General features: G+C 40.7%; 1 protein-coding gene and 1 long non-coding RNA gene across 2 annotated transcripts in view; one reads left to right on the top strand and one right to left on the bottom strand.

The window, feature by feature from the left end:
* Window positions 1-16206, bottom strand: part of sntb2 (syntrophin, beta 2) — a 35825-nt gene extending 19619 nt beyond the window's left edge. The window contains exon 1 of the mRNA XM_030425996.1: window positions 15399-16206. Within this exon, the coding sequence (XP_030281856.1) occupies window positions 15399-16128 (730 nt within the window). The 5' untranslated portion in view covers window positions 16129-16206. The remainder of the gene's footprint in view (window positions 1-15398) is intronic.
* Window positions 15905-18044, top strand: LOC115586714 (uncharacterized). Its single transcript, XR_003984904.1, has 2 exons — window positions 15905-16042; window positions 16204-18044. It is a non-coding gene; the product is annotated as an uncharacterized LOC115586714 (long non-coding RNA).
* Window positions 18045-19668: the final 1624 nt, after the last annotated feature.

Raw genomic sequence — 19668 nt, 5'->3', positions numbered from 1 at the left:
GAAAATTTGTTGAATCTGGGGATGACAAATTCCATTTCTTTTTCTGGCTATGATTTATTTTTTAAGTTGTATAAATAGGTTCTCATCACATCTTTCATTTTGTGTTATCAGATAACTTCACAACCACAATTTCTTGAATCTAAGTTGTGTGCTGCAGCAAGGCTTATGAATGCTCTGTTGTGTAATGTTGTTGGCACTGTGTACCATTGTATATCTGCTGCTATTCATTCTCTTTTTTTGTTGGGTCTAGATGACAGGGCTGGGAGCAGATACAGTCTTTGATGTAGCTAAAGATCTCAAATCCAACGTCATGCAATGTAGCCTCTTTTAACAGATGCAGCTGCAAACAGAACAACCAACTTTATCTATTGTGTTGTTTCTACCTGCTACACTTTAACCTCATTAGCACTATTGACAACAATGTATCTTCCTGTATGTACTCTGCTAGGATACACATGAACAGCATTATATCTTAAAGGGATAGTTCAACATTTTTGAAAATTGAAAGTTTAGTTTGATAAGGGAAACCAAGAAATTCCATTAGCCTCCGTAGCGTAGCTGCGCCGCTCTGTACTCGGCTCCACCGATCCAAAAGCAGCTTGGACCGACAATTAAATGTAACGAACCTACTGCTATGACTAGAGGATTCATGGCAATGGGCCAATTTTCAAAAATGTTGAACTATCCCTTTAAGATACATAATGATAGGGTTGGGTATTGTTTTACATTTTGCTGGTGCTGATATGTTTTGGTTTGTTAGTTTTGGTCCAAAAAGGGCCGAAAAAAAAAAAAAATGTTCAAATTCAATTCAACACACATTCAAACACCAGTTAGCTTCTAAATGTCTCCAGCGAAGTCACGTAATCACACACTTATGTACGCCTTTGTCACCAGTTCCTGGTCCAAGTACATCCAGTTCTGCTCGACCTGATTTTGAACGCTGTGTGTGTGTGTGCGTGCGTGCGTGCGTGTGTGTGTGTGTGTGCGCGCGCGCGAGGGTTATTATAGTAAACTAAAATTAAATTCCTAGATAAAAACTAAACTAAAACTACTTAAATCACTTGTAAACTAATTATAACTAAACAGAAAAACTAAATTAAAATAAAAACTAATGAAAATGTTCAAACTATAATAACCCTGACACACACACACACACAAACACACACTCACTCCATTCTTCATTGTTTGCTCTGTGAATGGCAATAAATGTAGTTATTTTTTAAAGTAATTCTGGGACAGCATTTTTCTGTACCTTTTCATACTTCATGTAGGTTTTAAATTTAGTTTAAATGGATCAGAGACTGATCACACATTCAATTTCAGTCAGAGCAGAGGAGAGGAAGAGCAAGAGAAAAGCAGAGATCTGGGCGCGGGGGCCCATCTAAGATTATCTCGTCCCGGGCCCAGGCAAGACTGTCAGCTGGCCTGATCTGTGCACCATAAATATTTGTAGAACATTTCATGGTAATCGATCCAACAGTTGAGCTGCTTCCAGTCTTTTCTCATCAGAAAATGTCGTCCATGAAAACAGCGTAGCACAACATATATTGACATTTATTGTTAGGTGGCAGACTCTTTTGGCTATAGTAGTTATTACAGCACCAAAAGAGAGAGTCAGGAGAAGAAGTATAATGTGCAAAAAAGTCCCTATGGGTGGGATGATGGGGTGGAAGCATATGATAGTTGCTACTGTTGGGTAGCAACAAGAGCTAGCTAGCTGATATCAACAAACACAAACACATGGAAGTGATTATTCAACTACAAGATTTTAGCCCTTAGATTTTTGGGGCTCACCAGCAAAAAGCCCAAAATCAGGGGCAGATTGGCACACGCTTGGCATGTGTGAACTGTTCAAAGACCCCATTCCCAAGCTTGGGAACAGCTTGCCGAGGCTAAATACCTGACTGAGTCGCTCAGTCTACAGGCAGCCAGGTATGAAGCACAGCCAATTATAGCAGACCTTGCTCTCCTCTCTCCCTCCCTCCCTCCTTCCTCTGCTGTCATTTGCAACAGCTCTCTGAACACTGTCTAACCAGGCATCTGTGCAATTGGAATGGGCGCAATAATAGCCAACAGTTAACGTCAGAATACATACACACAAGTGTTTAGTATTTGTTACCAGACATCCTTGCTGAACCACAAAATTAATTGGCAGTATCATGTTTTCAGTGCAAAAATAATCCTGGCCGTCCATGCATCCTAATCCACTCTCTCACCCGTGTTATTTCCTTTTTTTCCTGCTGTACATGAAGGCATAAAGTGCCTGGACTGTTTGTATCATTACCGTGTCATGGATCTTGTATTGTGGAGTGTGAAAACCACAATGACTGCAAGACTCCGAACACAAGGCAAAGAGTTCTACACAACTTTTTGCCTTTTAGTTGGGAGTTTTGAAAGGGATAGCGATCTGACAACTTTGAAAGTCGTTTATAGTGTTAAGGCCACACGTTTGATACTGACAGTATAGCCATTTCTGGTTCTTGAATACGCAAAACGATGACATTTCAAAAGAAAAAAGAAACATTGTGAATTGGCCCCAGGGAGAGAGCTTCCAGAGAGATGCCAAAAAGCATCTCATGAGGCCAGTTCATCTGCTTCCCTTCATTCCATGCTGGAGAGAAGAAATAACAAGACAGCATGTAGCTCCTCTTCTACACGCAGGAGGAAGAACAGTCTGACTCAACACATATTTGATTGTGGCGCTAGTTGTGGTGAAAAGCTACTCATAAAACTATCTGCCTTCAGACCGCTTTACTCTCTTCTTTCTCACCACACGCACACACGCACGCACACACACACACATACACGCACGCACGCACACACAAACACACACACACACACACACAAAAGTAATCATCTTATGGGATGGCCGAAATAATAGCTTGCAGAGCAGCAAGTCAGGCGGTCAGACCCCAGCCTCTGTATTTTTCCCCCCAAAACTGGCCAGAAATTCCCCTGTGGTTTGGCCTACAACTCTCTCCTCACTCCTCAGGCTTTTCTACCTCATTCCTCTCTTTCTCTCCTAATCCTCCTTCTCACTCTTCTCTTCCGTCCCTCCTTCTCTATCTACATCCCTCCATCTCTCACCTCTCTCTTGCCCCATCCCCTTCTTCACTCTTCTCTTTTCTGTTCCCACACCTCTCTACTTTCCTCTCTACCTCTGTCTTTTCAGTGTTAATCTTGTCTGCTCCCTCTCTTCCTCCCCCTTCCCTCAAAGCCCGTTTCTGCCAAAAAACTAATGAGAACAATGTGTTAGAAAGCAGCCCCAACAGAGAGAGCATGTGTGTGTGTGTGTGTGTGTGTTGTGTAGATGTCCTTATTGGGTCCCTCCTCTAGCACACATGCAGATAATACATTCATCCATTTCTAAAGAAAGGTCACTTATAGTGGAGCCATATAGTACAGTTTTTATATATCACTGTCATTCGATGGCTGATACTGTGATTTAACCTGCGTTATAAAATGCAGTCTCATTCAACAGGGATTTTGCTCTTCACTTTTCTGGTTTTAACAGCTTAATACTAATAACTTACTACCTCCTTAGTAACAGCACTTAAACTGTTAGCTGTTAACTCTGCAACTATTTTGACGATTGATTAAATGCTGGCATTAACACTGGCTTTGCTCCACTCAAGTACCCCAGTAAGTCATGGCAGTGTAAGAGTGAGCCAGCATAAACATTACAAGGAACATGAAGGGCCTGGGTCCTTCAAAAGTTCTTTCAAGATGGATTGGAAACCTGTTCCTTCACACCTCTTGATGTCAGACTGGGGGTTCTGTGTTGGTTCTAGGGGGAAGTTCACTGAAGTCTCTGTCAGGAGGGCTGACCGTCGGTGTTATTTTTTGTCAACACAAACAGTTGGTGAGTTAAAGTTTTTTGCCTGTGACAGACGCTGTTTTTCGGGCAGAAATGTGACGAGGAGTTGGTAGGACAGGCTGGAGGACAGACAGCTCTCCGCTTACAGCTGCAGATTGTTTTCGTCATATAAGTTGCCAAAGACAGTTACAGTTACTATATTACTACTTTAGTTTGGTCAAGTAACATTGCTTTGTGGGACATTTGTCTTTATTAAGAGTGAGGGACCTGTGTAATTGTCAGACCGGCACGCCCTCGATACGCGACGCCAGGATAATCCATTCACACTGGTTCAGCTCGCCAATGCTGCGCCTCTGATACTACCTCCAGAGGCGGATCAGCACCGGAGTGAAATTTCATCCCTTGCCGCCTTTGAGACTTTCACACAGAGGAGGAGGTGGAGAATCGGCGCAAGATCCCCGCATTCGAGCGGCAGTGTGAACGGGGCTTCCGAAATGGTTTTGTATCGCCCCCCTCTTTCTATAACGGTCAGCTATTTACTCTGCCTTTTAGTGTGGCCGCTTGAAACTAATACACACACTTTTGATGTGACCAAGCATACCTTTGAGTTGTGACACTGAAGCAGCTGAACAGAATTCAGCTATCATTCATTAATTGCACTATTGCACTTTAAAGCAACATTATATAGAAATCTGCATTTTTTGCTTTGATGAAGCTAAAAGCTTACAGTGGTGCTGCAAACAGCAGAACCGTTTAGAACAGTGAGTGTTCAACTGTGAACTGCAGTTTAATGTGACAACACAACAAGTTATTACACAATAAGTTAGTTAATACACTGAAGAACTTAAGCTGAGTACAGTTAGTAGGTAAAAGTAGAATTGGAGTGTACATTTCAACTATACAAGTTCGGTGACTGGCCCAAAAAATCAGTGCACACAATTATTATAGCTAGTTTGTTCTGGGTGAAAACATGTCTCAAGTGAAATTGACATAAACTCAGGACTTGCCTTATTTAAACAATTTAGGATCTTCCATCAACATTCAGTGGTTACCTTGCCACTGCTAAAAATTGCATTTTGAGCTTCAATATTCATGCTGGAGAAGAAGGGAGGCTGTCAGAATCCTGTCAATTCCTTCTTGTCAGAAAATGTCACAGGATACTATGGTTTGGGCAGTACCTTTAGAGTTTTGGGTTAACCATTTCTATCTAATGACTCTGGTTGCATTAGGCTGTGGCAGGCAATGTTGCATGTGTGTGTTTTATGGTAATATTGGATTTTTATATCAATGAGATGAACTCACTTGCTTTGTTGGGCATTTAATACACTGGATTAGCCAAAAACAGACATCCCATTTGGTTATTCTACCTATAAATGCCTTTTCAATTTATTTTCCATGAGAAACTACTCATACTGTCTTACTAGTGACCTTGTGGTTAAAATGTGTACCCTTTAATTGCAATGTATCGGTTTGGTTCGGCCATTTCATAGAGTTATCCCTCTTTACTCATATTCCTCTCAGTATCCACATTTAATCCAAATCTCTGGAAGCCCCGAGATCCAAAATTGATTTGAAAAGATGTTATTTATACCCTAAACCTGCGGCAGAGCTTGTGCACCCACTTCATATGGGATTTGGCTAACACTGTTAGTTTAGTAGCTATAGTCAAGATGTTGACTTCAAGAAGCGGTATATAACGTCTTTTCAAATCAATCTGGGATCTGAAAAACTTAAATCGGATGGAGATATTTTAGGATTTCTTTCAGTTGTCTTTTGCATTTTAAAATAAGTCCCCATCTACTTCAGTTGTTAAAGAGAATCCTGCAACACTGTTTTGCTGTGAAGCTTGGAAATGTTTTGTGGACTAACTTCACCCGACTTTCCATTAACATAGGTATAAGTAGATAATGATGGAATTTTTCTTTTTTGGGTGAACTGTTCCTTTAAGGCAAAAATCTCCTAAATTTCCAGCGATACATTTTGCAAATATAAATGCCTACAGATACAAGACAGCCTGGCAGTATATTAAACTCAATCTCTCAAACACTCACACTCAGACAGAGTCACACCTGCACCTTCCGCTTTGTCATGCTCTAATTTTGCTAAGAGAAAAAACTTTTGGGAAATCATGCTGCTCAAGTGTTAACACATGAGTATGTTTATCTGAAACATCGCACTGTTACATTTATGAAATTACATAAGTCAGTTTTCTAAAGGTCAGTCTATGGTCTGAACGTGTATTTGAGTATGTGTGCCAACTTTCTACAAAGGATAAAGCAGATTATAGACAGAAATAATCAAATTCATCATTTTGTGCTGCTAAAGATTACAAATGTCTTCCCATCATGTTGGCTGGAGGGCACAGATTCATGCTGGTTTATCCACAGTCAGTCCCAGCAGGCAGGAAAAGACCTGATGTTTTCAGCCGTGGTGGAGCTGTTGTCAAAATTCGGGCTGAAATTAAAGTTATTTGGATCATTGATTAATTAGTTGATTATTAGAATAGTTAATAAAAAAATATGTAATCTTGTCACTAGGCAAATACATTTATAAATACTCCACTATTTTAGAATGCATTTAAATTACTCGTTACAAAGGCAGGTGTCAACGCTAATATAAACTATGCAACTATTATAATGCCTCATACTGTATCACTCACTGAAGTAGTCAAACGTTCCTAGCTTTGTTTGTTGAGTTGCCAAAAACTTAATCTCTACCTAAGTAGCTAAGTAGCAGTAGTTAAGCCACTGTACTTAAACATTAACTTTAACTAATTTTACACATTAAAGTGTGTTAATAGGTCTCAGGGAGGATTACTGTATGTGTGAAAGAAGTAGTAAGAGCCTTTTATGGCTCCAGAGGAAGATAAATGTGATCTGATAAATAGCCTCCAGTGATGTCACTCAGTGGAAGTTGAACTGTGGGTATTGTTGGCGGCAGGTTTTAAAAAGGAAGAAGAATGTGTGGAATAAAAAAAAGGTGATATCTCTGCTTCTGCTGTACTGATTTAGATGATTGTTTTTACAGATCTAACAGTTCCACAACAGTAGGAAGAATGTGCTAGACCAGTGGACTGCTTTTCAACACGAGGTGCCTACATTACTCACAATGCCACCTAGCCACTGAGTGACTTCACTGAAGACCATTTATCAGATTCCATGCAGCTTCTTCTGGAGCTACAAAAGACTTCATACTACTTTTTCACATGCAGTATCACTGCCAAAGGCCTGTTAACACAATTTAATGTGTAAAATTGTTAAAGCGAACCTTACCAGTGTTTATCAGCTCTTAGGCGCAATTGGTTACTACATTAATTAACCTAAATGGTTGGAGCATTTAGGTTCAACATCCCAAGTCAAATATGAGGGAGACAGCCAGTCTCCACAGTTTCCAGTTGGCTGATACGGGACTTTAGTGTGACTTTGATAATGACAGGACAGTCTGTTGAAGCAGCTCACAGAGCATGATGACGTGACAACACATCAGTAACACATAAATACTAACAAACAGTTTTCAGGCAGCGTTGATCCTTTTTGCATACTTGCAAGTATAACTACACAACAAGCTCAGAATTACACACTTGATGAACACATTGTATTCAGAAGATGTTAGCACACAATGCACACAGGCTAAAGCAGATACAGTGTAACATTAGCATTAACATTGTGTTTCAAGAAAAACAGAAATCTAAATCCAATGTTCACTCTCCTTTTAGAGCTCAAATAAATCACCTGTAGCTCCTCAGCTACAGGACCTTTAACTTTGTCTCAAATGCTAGCTGTTAGCTGCTAACTCCAACCATTTGGTGCAGGGAAACAGTGTGTGCAGGGACTTTCTCAGACTTTTTTCACTTAAACAGCTTGCTGCTATATCTGGAAATGAGGACAATGAGATCATTCTGATTATTGTAAGTCCAATGTTCACTATCCTACTACCTTTTATCTAGGTTTTTACCACTTTCTGAGCATTATCGTTGGACATGGACACCAGCTAGTCACAAACGTCTGTCTGTTGGTTGTTGCTGGTCAGGTGGCATACAGTCGGTTTATCGTGGCGTTTATTTACTGGAAACTGCCTGCTGTTTAAAATGTGGCTGTTATTATTGGTGAGAAAAATCTGTTTTTTTACTGATACTACAAGTAATGGTGTCTTTAAAAAAAAGTTCTACATGGTAAGATAGCACTATGGCTTGGAAGAGAAATACTGTATGTCTCTATGTTAAGTTATGTGAACTGAACCTTTAAGTAAGATGTTTTTCAATGACATTTTTTTCCTCTGATAAAACAAACTTCATGGAGGAATTATGTTTCATTCTTAAGACAGAATTAAAATTGCTATTATTTGGGGAGCAATGACAACTTATATCAGTCTCTTTTATTTATATGAATGTATTTTGTACTAACTATATCTGCATCATCCCCTCTAATGCAATCACATGTAATTCATATTTCAGTTTCTGTCACAATCCAGAAGGTCCTTTAAATTCCCCCTGACAGCTGGATACCAGAGACACATCTGCACATTGGTATCAAAGGCAGTGGAGCTCGCACTGAGACAGAGCTGACAAACTGGCTTGGCCTATTTCAGACTCTGCAAACTCATGCTCCGTGGCAGATCTGTCCCCGTGAGGACAGCGAACGACACAGTGAATGGACGCTTGGCTAGTTTTGGCCTCTGAACAAAAGAAAAGGAACTGTTCCTCGTCAGGGCTGTCCCCGTTTCATCAATAGCCTCTGTGTCTGGTATGTGCCGTTTTTATCCCTCCAATTACTCACACAAAGGGCTCATCCTGCGTCTCCCTCCACAGACCAGCTAAGGCTAACCCAATAAGACACAAGGGGCTGCAGCAAGCTTCAACTAATCATTTGGACATGTGGGATATTATGTGTACCAGTCAGCTGGTGAGAGGAGGGGGATTAACCAGCAGTATGTCATGTCTGGGATATGTATGTCATGTGTTAACGGGACAAAAAACACCAGTCAGTCATTCATTCATTTCAGTGTCCTTGGAGAATGAACGCACCAACATAAATAGGCGCAACTAACAATAATTTTCATGATTGATTAAATGTGAAAATCATCAGCAGATTAATCAATCAATTGTTTTGTCAATAAAATGTAAAAAAAAAGAAAAAAGAAAAAAAAAGAGAGAACTCAGCATTGAAAAATGCTCATGAAAACGTCAAGAGCCCAGTTTAACACTTTTGGTTGTCAAGGCAACTGTCCAAAGCCCAAAGGCTCTTTATATCATTAAAGACAAAGAAAGGCAGCAAGTGTTCACATTTAAGATGCTGGAACCAGGAAATGTTTTACATTTTTGCTTGAAAAAGGACTGACATGATTAATGACATTAATAATTTTCTTTTGATCGACTAATCGATTAATTGTCTAACCATTGCAACTCCACTAAATCAACTGAGTTAACTCTGACAAGGGGCATAACGATGCAAAAGAAATGGCATAACTAGCGATTTTGTTGCATTCCATTTGTTTTAAGTGTGTCCTATGTTTGAGCAATTTTCTAGTATCAATGTCTTAAGAACAAAACAGAATGAGCCACATGACTGCAGTTCAATCAAGAATGTGACACTTGATCAAGAAAAAAATCACATCAAAAACAGTTTGGCAGATGTTTTCACTTGGTTTGAGGAAACAGGACTTTAACTTGGCCTAAGTATTTGACTAAATTACTATTTAATATATATATTAATATACATATTAAATGAAACTCTCGCAAAAAAGCTACCAAGGCTTTATTTGTGATTGAATATGAGTCAAACCTTCGTGTAAAAGCATAATTACGACGAAAGAGGCACTTTTTAAGATTTACCGTAGTTTCGTTTTAGGGCAAGCTATGGGCACTCGTACGCTAGCATCAAAATCGCTATTTTTAAAACACTAAGAAGACACAACATGAAACTTTGCTCGTAGTATCACCAGGGTCTCTACACATGAACATGAGCAATGAGAACATTGTTTGTGAACACAGAGTTTACTAAAAAGAAGAATTTTGGACAACTCATGTTAGTAGCTGTATCTCCGGCGCGCCGCCGTCATGGAAGGCAAAAAGTGTCAAAAAGACAAAAAGTGCGACCTAATGGTGGACTGCTTGAGTAGCGGTCCACTATTACTCTCCTGCCTGTTAGGTTGCACTCAGGGATCTTTTACATGAAGGTTTGACTCATATTCAATCACAAATAAAGCCTTGGTTGCTTTTTGGCGAGAGTTTCACTTTAATAAGTGTTTGCATACTATAGCAACTATGGGAGAGAAGATCTCACTTGCTCCCTTTGTAGTTTTAGTTATTAGTTAAACCAAGGCTGAAAAAGCACTGCAGTCATTTAATCCACTGTTAGTACAACATTTATTAATACTGCATCTTCAAAATTGGTCTAATTCCTAAAATAAGCACACACAAAAAATCAACTCTGACCTTCAAAGAGGGATGAATTTACCAAGCATTTATAAAAATTAATGTTTTGCCACACTTATTGTATCCAATTCAAATGCTACCTACCTGTAGTCCATTAAAGTTGTTTAAATGAATACACAGTGCATTTTGTAGATATGTCTGGAAATATAAGTGCCCCAGGACGAAATTACAAAAGCTCCAATCTCCCATAAGAAAGGGTGGGTTAGCCTTACCTAATCTTATCTGTTATCACTGGGCCTCACAGCTGAGATTTGTTGCAGACTGCGTAAAAGATAGTGAGTTTTCCTTTACTGATCTGGAAAGTATAAGTCTAGATACTGTATCAATGTCAGACCTTCCTTTTGTATGTTCCAGGAAGTTACAAATCAAGATGGAGGATAATTTTAAAGCTACAAATATATGCAAGTCTTTGAATAGCATTGCTAATAACCCTGACTTTGAATATACTTGTGTAGTTGTGGTGTTTAGAGATTGGAAGGCTGCTGGTATGATATCACAAAAAAAATCATTATATGTATCTGGGTGATGCACTAAAGTCTTTACAGCAACTACAGGAAAAGTTCAATCTCTCTCCAGTACACTTTTATCGTTACTTACAAATTAGGAGTTAGTTAAACTCTACTCCATATTACAAAAGTTGCAGAAAGCGTAATACTCTTGATAGTCTTATCACAAAAGCAGCAACTATTAATAAGAAAGTGATGACTTATATATATGACCAGTTGCTTATGAATAATAAGACGAAAAAGGAAAATTACAAATAGCTGGGAAAGAGACTTGGGTATTCATGTAGATGACCGGACCAGGCGCAAAGTTTTGTATAACGCCAAGAGAATTACTAGATCACACAAATCACATGTAAAACAATTTAAGATAATTAATAAACTGCATGTGACTCCTGAAGTATGTAGTAAATATGATCACTCATGCGGTTATCTCATGCACTGCAAGCAACCCTAGAAGATTTTGTTAAAGACTGGTCCCCCCTTGGTATTTATTTTGGTAGTGACTGGCCAGCAGTAATAAGTATTGGAGTAAATTAACACTAAGCATACACATTCGCTGATATAATGAATCCCCCCCCCCCCCCCCCCTTTATATTAAGTGTTCTTTTTGCTTGTTTGTTCTGAGTTGTTTTGTGATTTTTTGATTGTGTGTATGATCTTGTAATATATGTTATCATTTTGTGACAGCAGAAAGCTGTGGTCATATGTTGTTCCACTGAAGAGGATCTGTTTTGCTGTCTCAAAATAAAAATCTAAAAGATAGTTAAAAAATAATAATAATAACCAAAGACATTGATATCATTCTCTTGATAGATGCTTCTGACAGTGTGACAACAAAGCAACCAACTTGTTAGTATGGGATATCTTGAAACTTGTTTAACAGTGCAAAGGTGCTTGATAGGAGGATCTCTCCTGGATGAAAAAAAGATTGAATCATTCTATCACAGATAAAGACTATATGGGATTTACTAAAGCTGCATCGATAAGCTGATCAATTGATCAATTGAGAGCCAATAGCAGCCGACTATTTTGATAATTGATTAATCCTTTCAGTCATTTTTTAAGAAGAAATGTCAAACATTTGTAGGTTCCAGCTTCTCAAATGTGGCATCGGCCCCAGAAATCCAGCTTCGGTCTGGCTCTAGTTAATTATTTCAGGAAATGATTAGTGTTTGGGTTTTGAACTGTTGGTCAGTGGCTACTGTTAGCAGCAGTTCAGGGGTTACTTTAGTGATATGCTGTCCCCTATTTGTTTGGAGTATGAATTCACCAGGTTGCCAGTTCTTACATGCTGAACCAATGTAAAAGACACTGATCTCAGGCCACAGGCTGTGCTGAATGTTAAAGGCAGTGCATTAAATATTTGGGCCAAAATGAAATGGACAACATATTTAGGCATCATGCTACTTATCATTAAATGGCTTAGTGAAGGCCCTTGTTACAAGACAGGACACTGCCCTCTATGACATCCATCTCCTTCTCAGATGTGTTCCTCTACTGTCTCTTACCTCATGTAGCACCAGCCATAAAAGTCAGTGGAAGTGTGCTGCAAGTGTGGAGCAGCAAGACTCATCGGAGCCGGAGCACTGACCTTTGCCCTAAATACACACATGCAAGCAGCGGTCAGGAATGTGGGCCACCTAAGCTAATTGTGAGAATATCTGGGGGTTTATGTATTGTTTACACGGCACAGTGGCCTGGAAAGTGAAGCCTTGTTCTATCTGACTACTGCTTCTTTCTCAGAGCAGTGGGAGCCCGCCAGGAAAAGAGGTGGACTGGGAGGAAGTGCCAGTCCACAAACAACGTAGCTCACTGCCTATCAAACTGACAAACAGTGACAGGCAGCTGACACATTCTTCAAAACAGAGGCCCACGTCTGGGCCGAGGCTGTGGCAGGAGGCAGCACATCCTCCTGTCTGTGCCGGAAATGTTTTTTATATATCAGTTGCAAATTCCACCAGCAGACTGGAAATTATCCTGTTTGACGAAAGCATTTCTACTGGGTTTGGACGTGCCTATCTAGAGATCTACATCAACCAGCTGAAAAAACAAAAACGGAATGTAACACAGTATTTTGGATCATATCTGATCAGGGGAATCCAATGTTGAACCATTTATATGCATCGGTCTTATATAATCAGCCCCTTGGATGGCTTAAAGAGTCCAGGACATTTTACCTAGGGGGTTTTTCCTGAGGTACAAAACAGGGCTAATTTGGACTTGAGTGGAAATGTGTCACATTGATTAGTTACCACAATTGGTGCTCGTCAGCATTCATCCAGCATTCATTCCAAACCATTAAACACTGCATTTAGCTGTTCCTGGCCTGAAGTTTCCGGACCGCGGGGGCTCTGTGGCGTCTCTCACTCCAATTCACTCGTTTTCCACTTTTCTATGGATTGAACAGTTCGAAATCGGCACTGTTTGGGATCTGAACTCATCTCCATGGAGGACTTTTAATTCTCATAATGAGCCAGCACCTATTTCCTAATGAACACATTTCTCTACAGCATGTCACTTCCATCTACTGTGTGTGTTTTATTATGTTTGTGTGTATTATGGTCTTCCATCTGAAGTTTAATAGGCTTTTTGATATATGGACAGTTTTGTTGATCACATCTCTTTGCAGCTTACATTGAGGAGACCTTGTAGGACCTCCTGCTGAGCTGCTCAAGTGAATACTTTGCAATTGTGATGTTTCATAGACAAAAACCTTGACAATCAAACAATCTTCCTCCATATCAAATGATACCACAGTGTTGTTTAAGTGTATTAAAAGGAGACCTATGTAAAAGAGCTTGAAAGTTAAAGATGTCAAAGTCTGCACCAACAGAAGCTTTATTCTCCCACAGAAAACTCTGCTCCCAAAACGCCTCATCAGTAGTCTTGCCTTTAATTTGGGGACTTCCTGACATCACACTACCATGCATTTGCATTATTTAAGCTTAGTGTTTTTTTGTTTATTCTTGTTAGCGTCAGAGAACACTGGGTATTTAGGAGGGCCCTTAAAGTTCAGTCAGAGGGGGAATACAGTGCTGCAGAAGTGATCAGTATGGGGATACCAATCTCTTATTTGAGCATTAAAGCATGCAAACCTATTCTATAAATAACCCAAATAAAATTGGGATGAGCCTAAAAATGGTCATTAGAAGGCAGAAATAAATTAAAACACACACAACCACCATACCATATTAATGGGTTAGCAAGCATTTGGTTCATCTCACATGCTGCTGACATATCATTCAAGGGTGTGTTTTCTGTGACATTACAAATGTCATCTCTGTTTTGGTCTCCTGAGAAAAAAATCTGGCTCTTAAGCTGCTGGATGTTTGACATTCTTTACCTGCTAGCTGCTAACATTTCCTGTCTGCTATTGATGCACACAGTTGATGTGCCACACCAAAACAATTAGCTTAAATAGGGCAACGCTAGAGCCGGTCTTTCATACCAAAAATCACAGTCTAACCCAACACTGGTTTCACTCTATGACCTCAGTTTTTCAGATTCCACACTCTACCCGACATCAGCATTCATATTATACTGGGCTGCAGACATTACTTTACTACATTGATACTTGCCTAAATTAATTAAATGTTTATATACTGGTACATACTAGTCTCATATGTACATTTCATCCTCCAAGTGCAAGGAATACACATTTTATGATCCTATGTACCTTCACCTTTTAATTCTTACAATAATTGACACATATTCATAACACTGGTCAGTGTGTCCACTTGCGCAGGCTTTGGACACGTCAACGTCTCCACTTTGACTCGCTTCTGCTTTAAACTCTCTCATGATGAGATATAATTGGTTAATGTGTTATTTGTGGAGGCTGAACATGCTGATTTCCCCAAAGATCATTTGCGTGTCTCTCTCGCTCTCTCTCTCCTGGAATGTAGTTACACAGACACAAATCTCTAACCTTCAGCAAACCACAGCCATTCACATATACAAATACAATGCATCTAAGTGTGACTGTGACCACAACTGAGGTTACTTTGCTGTTTACACTAATCAGGGCCTTTCTGTTCCAATGATATCATTTAAGCCCTCCTCCTCCTCCTCCTGGACACAGCACAAGGTGGCTGTGAGCCTGGTTGTCAGTATGACTGCTGTTTTGTATAATAATGAGTTTTCGAAATGCTTATTTATGGTGAAAGTTCAAACCCACAGGGCATGTGTGGAGTCAGGTCATCAAGCTTTAGTGGCAGTGTGCATCTTATTGCTCTTCCTTGAATGGGGCTGGAGGTGAGGTGCTGATGAATGAATTATAAAGCCTAGTTAGTATTGCAGGAGCATCAGCTCACTCAGAATCACACCCCTTTTCTTGTATGTAATGTAGGCTACTTCTCCACTCACACTTCTGGGGCAAAGCAACTGGTGACTACTGGTAATCTCTTGTACTATTTACATGCTCCATCTTTTCAGAATGCTTGAAAAAATATTTTAGTGTGATAATGACTCCAGTTTCGACTTACATGGATATGTGTGTACGTGTGTAAAAAGTTAAAAACCCAACTGACAGCCGTTTACGTCTGAATGAGTGAGGAGCAGCAGTGCACTGAGGTGTACAGCCTGACCACAGGAGTCTAATCTCGGCCTATGCAAGTCCCCGTTCTCGCGTTAGCCAACTTACCCTCCAGCGTCACTTCTTTTCCTGCCTTCTTTAGCGCCTGGACCGCTAGGTCGTGTGTTGCCTCCCGGAGGTCGTTCCCGTTCACCGACAGGATCGCGTCGCCCACCCGGAGAGCCCGGCTCTGGTCGGCGGCGAGCCCCGGGAAGATCTTGGAGATGAGGATGGGCATCCGGTTCTCGCGCCCCCCCTTGATACTGATCCCCAGCCCGCCAGACTCCTGTTTGACAACTCGGACTTTCCGCACAGCTTCCGAGGATCCGTCCAGACTGACGGGAAAGTCGCCTTGTCTCGAGCCGAAGCTGGACCCGGGACTGCCGTAGCTGGAGCCTGGGCTCCCAAAGTCTGAGTTTGTGCCGTTATTTGGGTACTTCCCGGGGCTGTTTATGCCGTAGCTGCCGTCGTATTGACCCCGACTGGCGCCCCCGCGCCCCGGGCTGCCACTGCGCCCCCGCCCCCCGTGGTTCTGGTTCTGGAGTTGGTCCTGACCCGAGGACGGACCGCGGCCAGGGTTCCCCGGACTCGTTCCAGGGTCGTTTCCGTTCGACATGCCATTTCGCAGGCCCGCCGAAGAATTGCTGTAGTCCCAGTGGTTGCCCCCCTGTCCGGTTGCCTCCGCCTCGGCCGTCAAAGTCAGAGTTTCTCGGGTGAGTTCGGCTGCCACTCGGATCCAGCGGTCCCGGAGCAGAAGGTCCAGTTGACCGTTTTTGTCTGCTCGGGTCCAAACTGCCATTCTTGGACGGTTAGCCTGCTCTGAGGCGGGCCGCTTTCACACTAAACTCATCATCAACTTTTTCCTCTTTTTCAGAGTGCGCACAAGCAGCGACTAGGCTACACTGGCCCGCATCGACACACCCACTCACTCTGTGACTGCAGGCGGAGGGCGAGGAAGCTCACAGGGACTCCCAGAACACACGGAGAGCAGAACGAAAAGAACAACTGGCTGTGATGGGCCAGCCGAGGAGGGCTTGTTGTTGAGTTCAGGCTCCAAAGCTGTCCGACTTCACCGGAGAGTTAGCAAGACCGAAACAAGGATATATCCGGCGACATCTTTCAAAATAAAATAATGGCCGCGAAATCTGTTTTGGATCGAATTGTTGCGTCTAAAATGAGACCAAAATGAAAATATCTGCAGCCACTGTGTCCCCCAGAAGGGATGCAGACACTAATGGAAAATGTCAAATTAATTTGCAGTCTTTACCTGCATTAGGCCATGGGCGGGCTCATTAAAGGCCTGTTCATACATGCGCGCTATCCCTGCAATGTTCAGAAACAATTCCTCCACGGGGCCATGAGTGAATTTACGAATGAAGTAGGTCATTTAAAAAAAAAATGTGTTGAATATTAAAAGAACTGCAAGAAAACTGGCATGGCTTTGTCCCTGGGAGAAATGAGAGACTTCTTCTATCAGGTAAATGTGGCCTGCTCCACCTCCCTCTGTTGTGATGTATGGCAGTATGGCCCGGCACTCATCAGTATGCAGTTCCAGGACTTTTACTTGTAGGTGTACCTGAATCGTCCTTGAACTTCACTTATCACAAGCCGCCTGTACTCTAGTTAGCCCTCTTCATATCAAGTTCTCAGGGCGATAATAATAATGGCCCCAAACAAACTGCGTTAACAGGGGCCACTACATGACGCTACAGTTACCGAGTTTGGTTGACCTCTACATGCCTCCAAATGGTGGAATAGTTATCTGTGCACCTCTGAAATCCTTATTGAAGTCATGGCAGGATCAGGTCACGTTGGAGCAGTTATGAAATTGACACAGATCAATGCATTTATTTTGAAAGTATAATCCACCAGGTTCCTGTTTCAGTCTATGGTATTCATTCAATATTCGCGCAACTTGTCAGTGTGTAGAGTGAACTCAGAGCCGGATGACAGCCAGAAAGAGCCAATAGACATGTAGACCTGTAGATTATTTATTCATGATGATGGAGGCGGGGCGTCCACAGACGCATTATAGATCCACTGACAAAGCCTTCTTAAGTTCACTGGCTGTGTTGGCTCTATTAATGGATACTGCTGCCTATTACAACCTGTTGTTTTCATATTCTGGTTTTAATACAGCTCTCATCAGTAATGAATCAATAGAGGTGTTCTGTTGGGGAGTTTGGCTCACACGAAGGAGAGCTCTTGGCAGTTCAATATGTCCATGTTCCTTGAAGCCACTAACAACTGTATGGTTGTTATTTTCTCTAAGTCTATAACATGCATTAGCTAATGTATATGCTGCATTACCTCTAATCTTAATCAAGTTGGACACATTTAATTTCCATTCATAAGCGGTCAAAACTAATTAACTTTGTGACAGAAAAAAAAAAATCGAAGATCACGGGAAAAATAAGGCTGCGATGTTGGGATGTAAATATTCCCACAACAGAACTTTACAGCTAATGAGAAGCATGTCATCAATATTAGACTGAAGGTTACTCACAGAGCTCTTGCTTTGGGTCCCATGTGTTATCACTTCAAATGTTTTATTTTACTTTAATATATGATATATAATGATGGATAATATGCAACAAGATTATTTTCACAGAATATCAATGATGTGATCTCATGTTTTTTCTTGAGCTCATAGAGCTAATCATTTGTTTGTGTTCACAATGAAACAAAATAAAAATAAAAAATATTGACCTATTTCTTCTGCAGGGAGAGTGATGCTGTCATGCCAGAAAAAGATTAGTATCACTTTTTTTTTATGTAGTCTAGGTGATTGACTACATATTCGAGGTGAATAATTCACTCTTTCAAATTGTACATTCCCTGAACTTTTTTCAGATATGGAGCCATTGCAAAAGCACCTCATGGTGGCCATTTTACTTTCCACCATAACTGAATTATGTATTATGCATCACATCTATTGAACGATAACGTCACAATCCTGCAAGATGCAGTCATGGAGTATTTCATTGAGATAGAAATGAATTTAGGTAAAACTGGAGGCCACCTTGCCATGGTATCGCACCTGCTGTGACGGGAATGGTGCAACTCAACAGATGATATCAGAGAAGTGAGTTTGGTGAAACAGGTGAACTACTACTATAATGTTTGTTGTAGTACATTCAGTGAATGGAATATTTCAGCAAGACACACACACACACACACACACACACACACACATGCACACAGCCTCACACATGTCTCGACTGAAGGGGGCTGAAACACATTTGTCCACAATGGCCAGAATCAACAAAAAATAAAAGGTCTTTGCATTTGCTTTCAGCTAAGGTGTCACGTTCATACTGAATATTGTTCTTAAATGTATAGTCACTGTATTGTCAGGGTTAATTAACAAAAAGTTCTACAAAACATTAGTTTACGTTATTTCTCACCACTATCCCTAAGTGCTTGATCATGGGGGAAATGGTGGGTCTCTGTAAACAAATTAATCGAAGAGTATGGTCTAGATCTAAATGATCTATGGGAAATGATTATTGACAGAACAACATCTTTTCAGGTTATCACAAGATATTTCCGTAATACAAAGTAATTAAATTTTAACAAGAAACTTTTTTTGTTACAACAACAATACACTATGCATTTCATTTTTGAACAATATGTTATCATGTAATAAAGGGAAACGCTTTGTCCTATAACAAAATAAATAGTATATTGTCATAACAAAGTTTCTTACTATAATGTGCTAATATTCTATGACGTAATAATGTGAAAATATCTTGATGCACTGTGACCAACATGTTGTTATAACAATCCATTTTTCACATTCAAATATTAGACTCTGTGTATAGTGTGGTAACGATACGCTGCCATAGTTCACTGACAAGGGACTTCAGGGTGAATTATAAGGAGAAGGTGGAGAACATGTTCAGGTCCAATAACTGTCGGCCGGCTTGGGAGGGGGTTAGGTCCCATGATGGGGATGCCGACCAAAAAGACTCAAATTGCTTTTAATTCCTTGTCTGATTATGAACTGTCTGAAGACCTTTACCATTTTTTTAATCATTTTAATACCCATGATTTTACGGAGGAGCTCTCTGGTTATAAAAATGTGTCCTCAGATGTAACAGTGCACATTGACAGTGGAACTGTTTTTAATCTTTTTCGTAAAACCAAAGAGAGGAAAAGTCCTGGCCCTGATGGCATAGGAGGTCGCATTTTGACATATTGCGCCCTACAGTTGGCAGACATTTTTTGTTTTCTTTTTAATATGTCTCTCCAGACTCACAGGGTCCCTCAGCTTTGGAAAAAATCTGTCATTGTTCCTGTCCCCAAAAACAAGGCTGCTCAGTCACTGAACGACTTC

This window comes from Sparus aurata, chromosome 8 (assembly GCF_900880675.1).
Source record: "Sparus aurata chromosome 8, fSpaAur1.1, whole genome shotgun sequence".
Classification (NCBI taxonomy): domain Eukaryota; kingdom Metazoa; phylum Chordata; class Actinopteri; order Spariformes; family Sparidae; genus Sparus; species Sparus aurata.
Note: the sequence above shows the minus strand (reverse complement) of the source record. Positions and strands in the feature narration are given on the sequence as shown.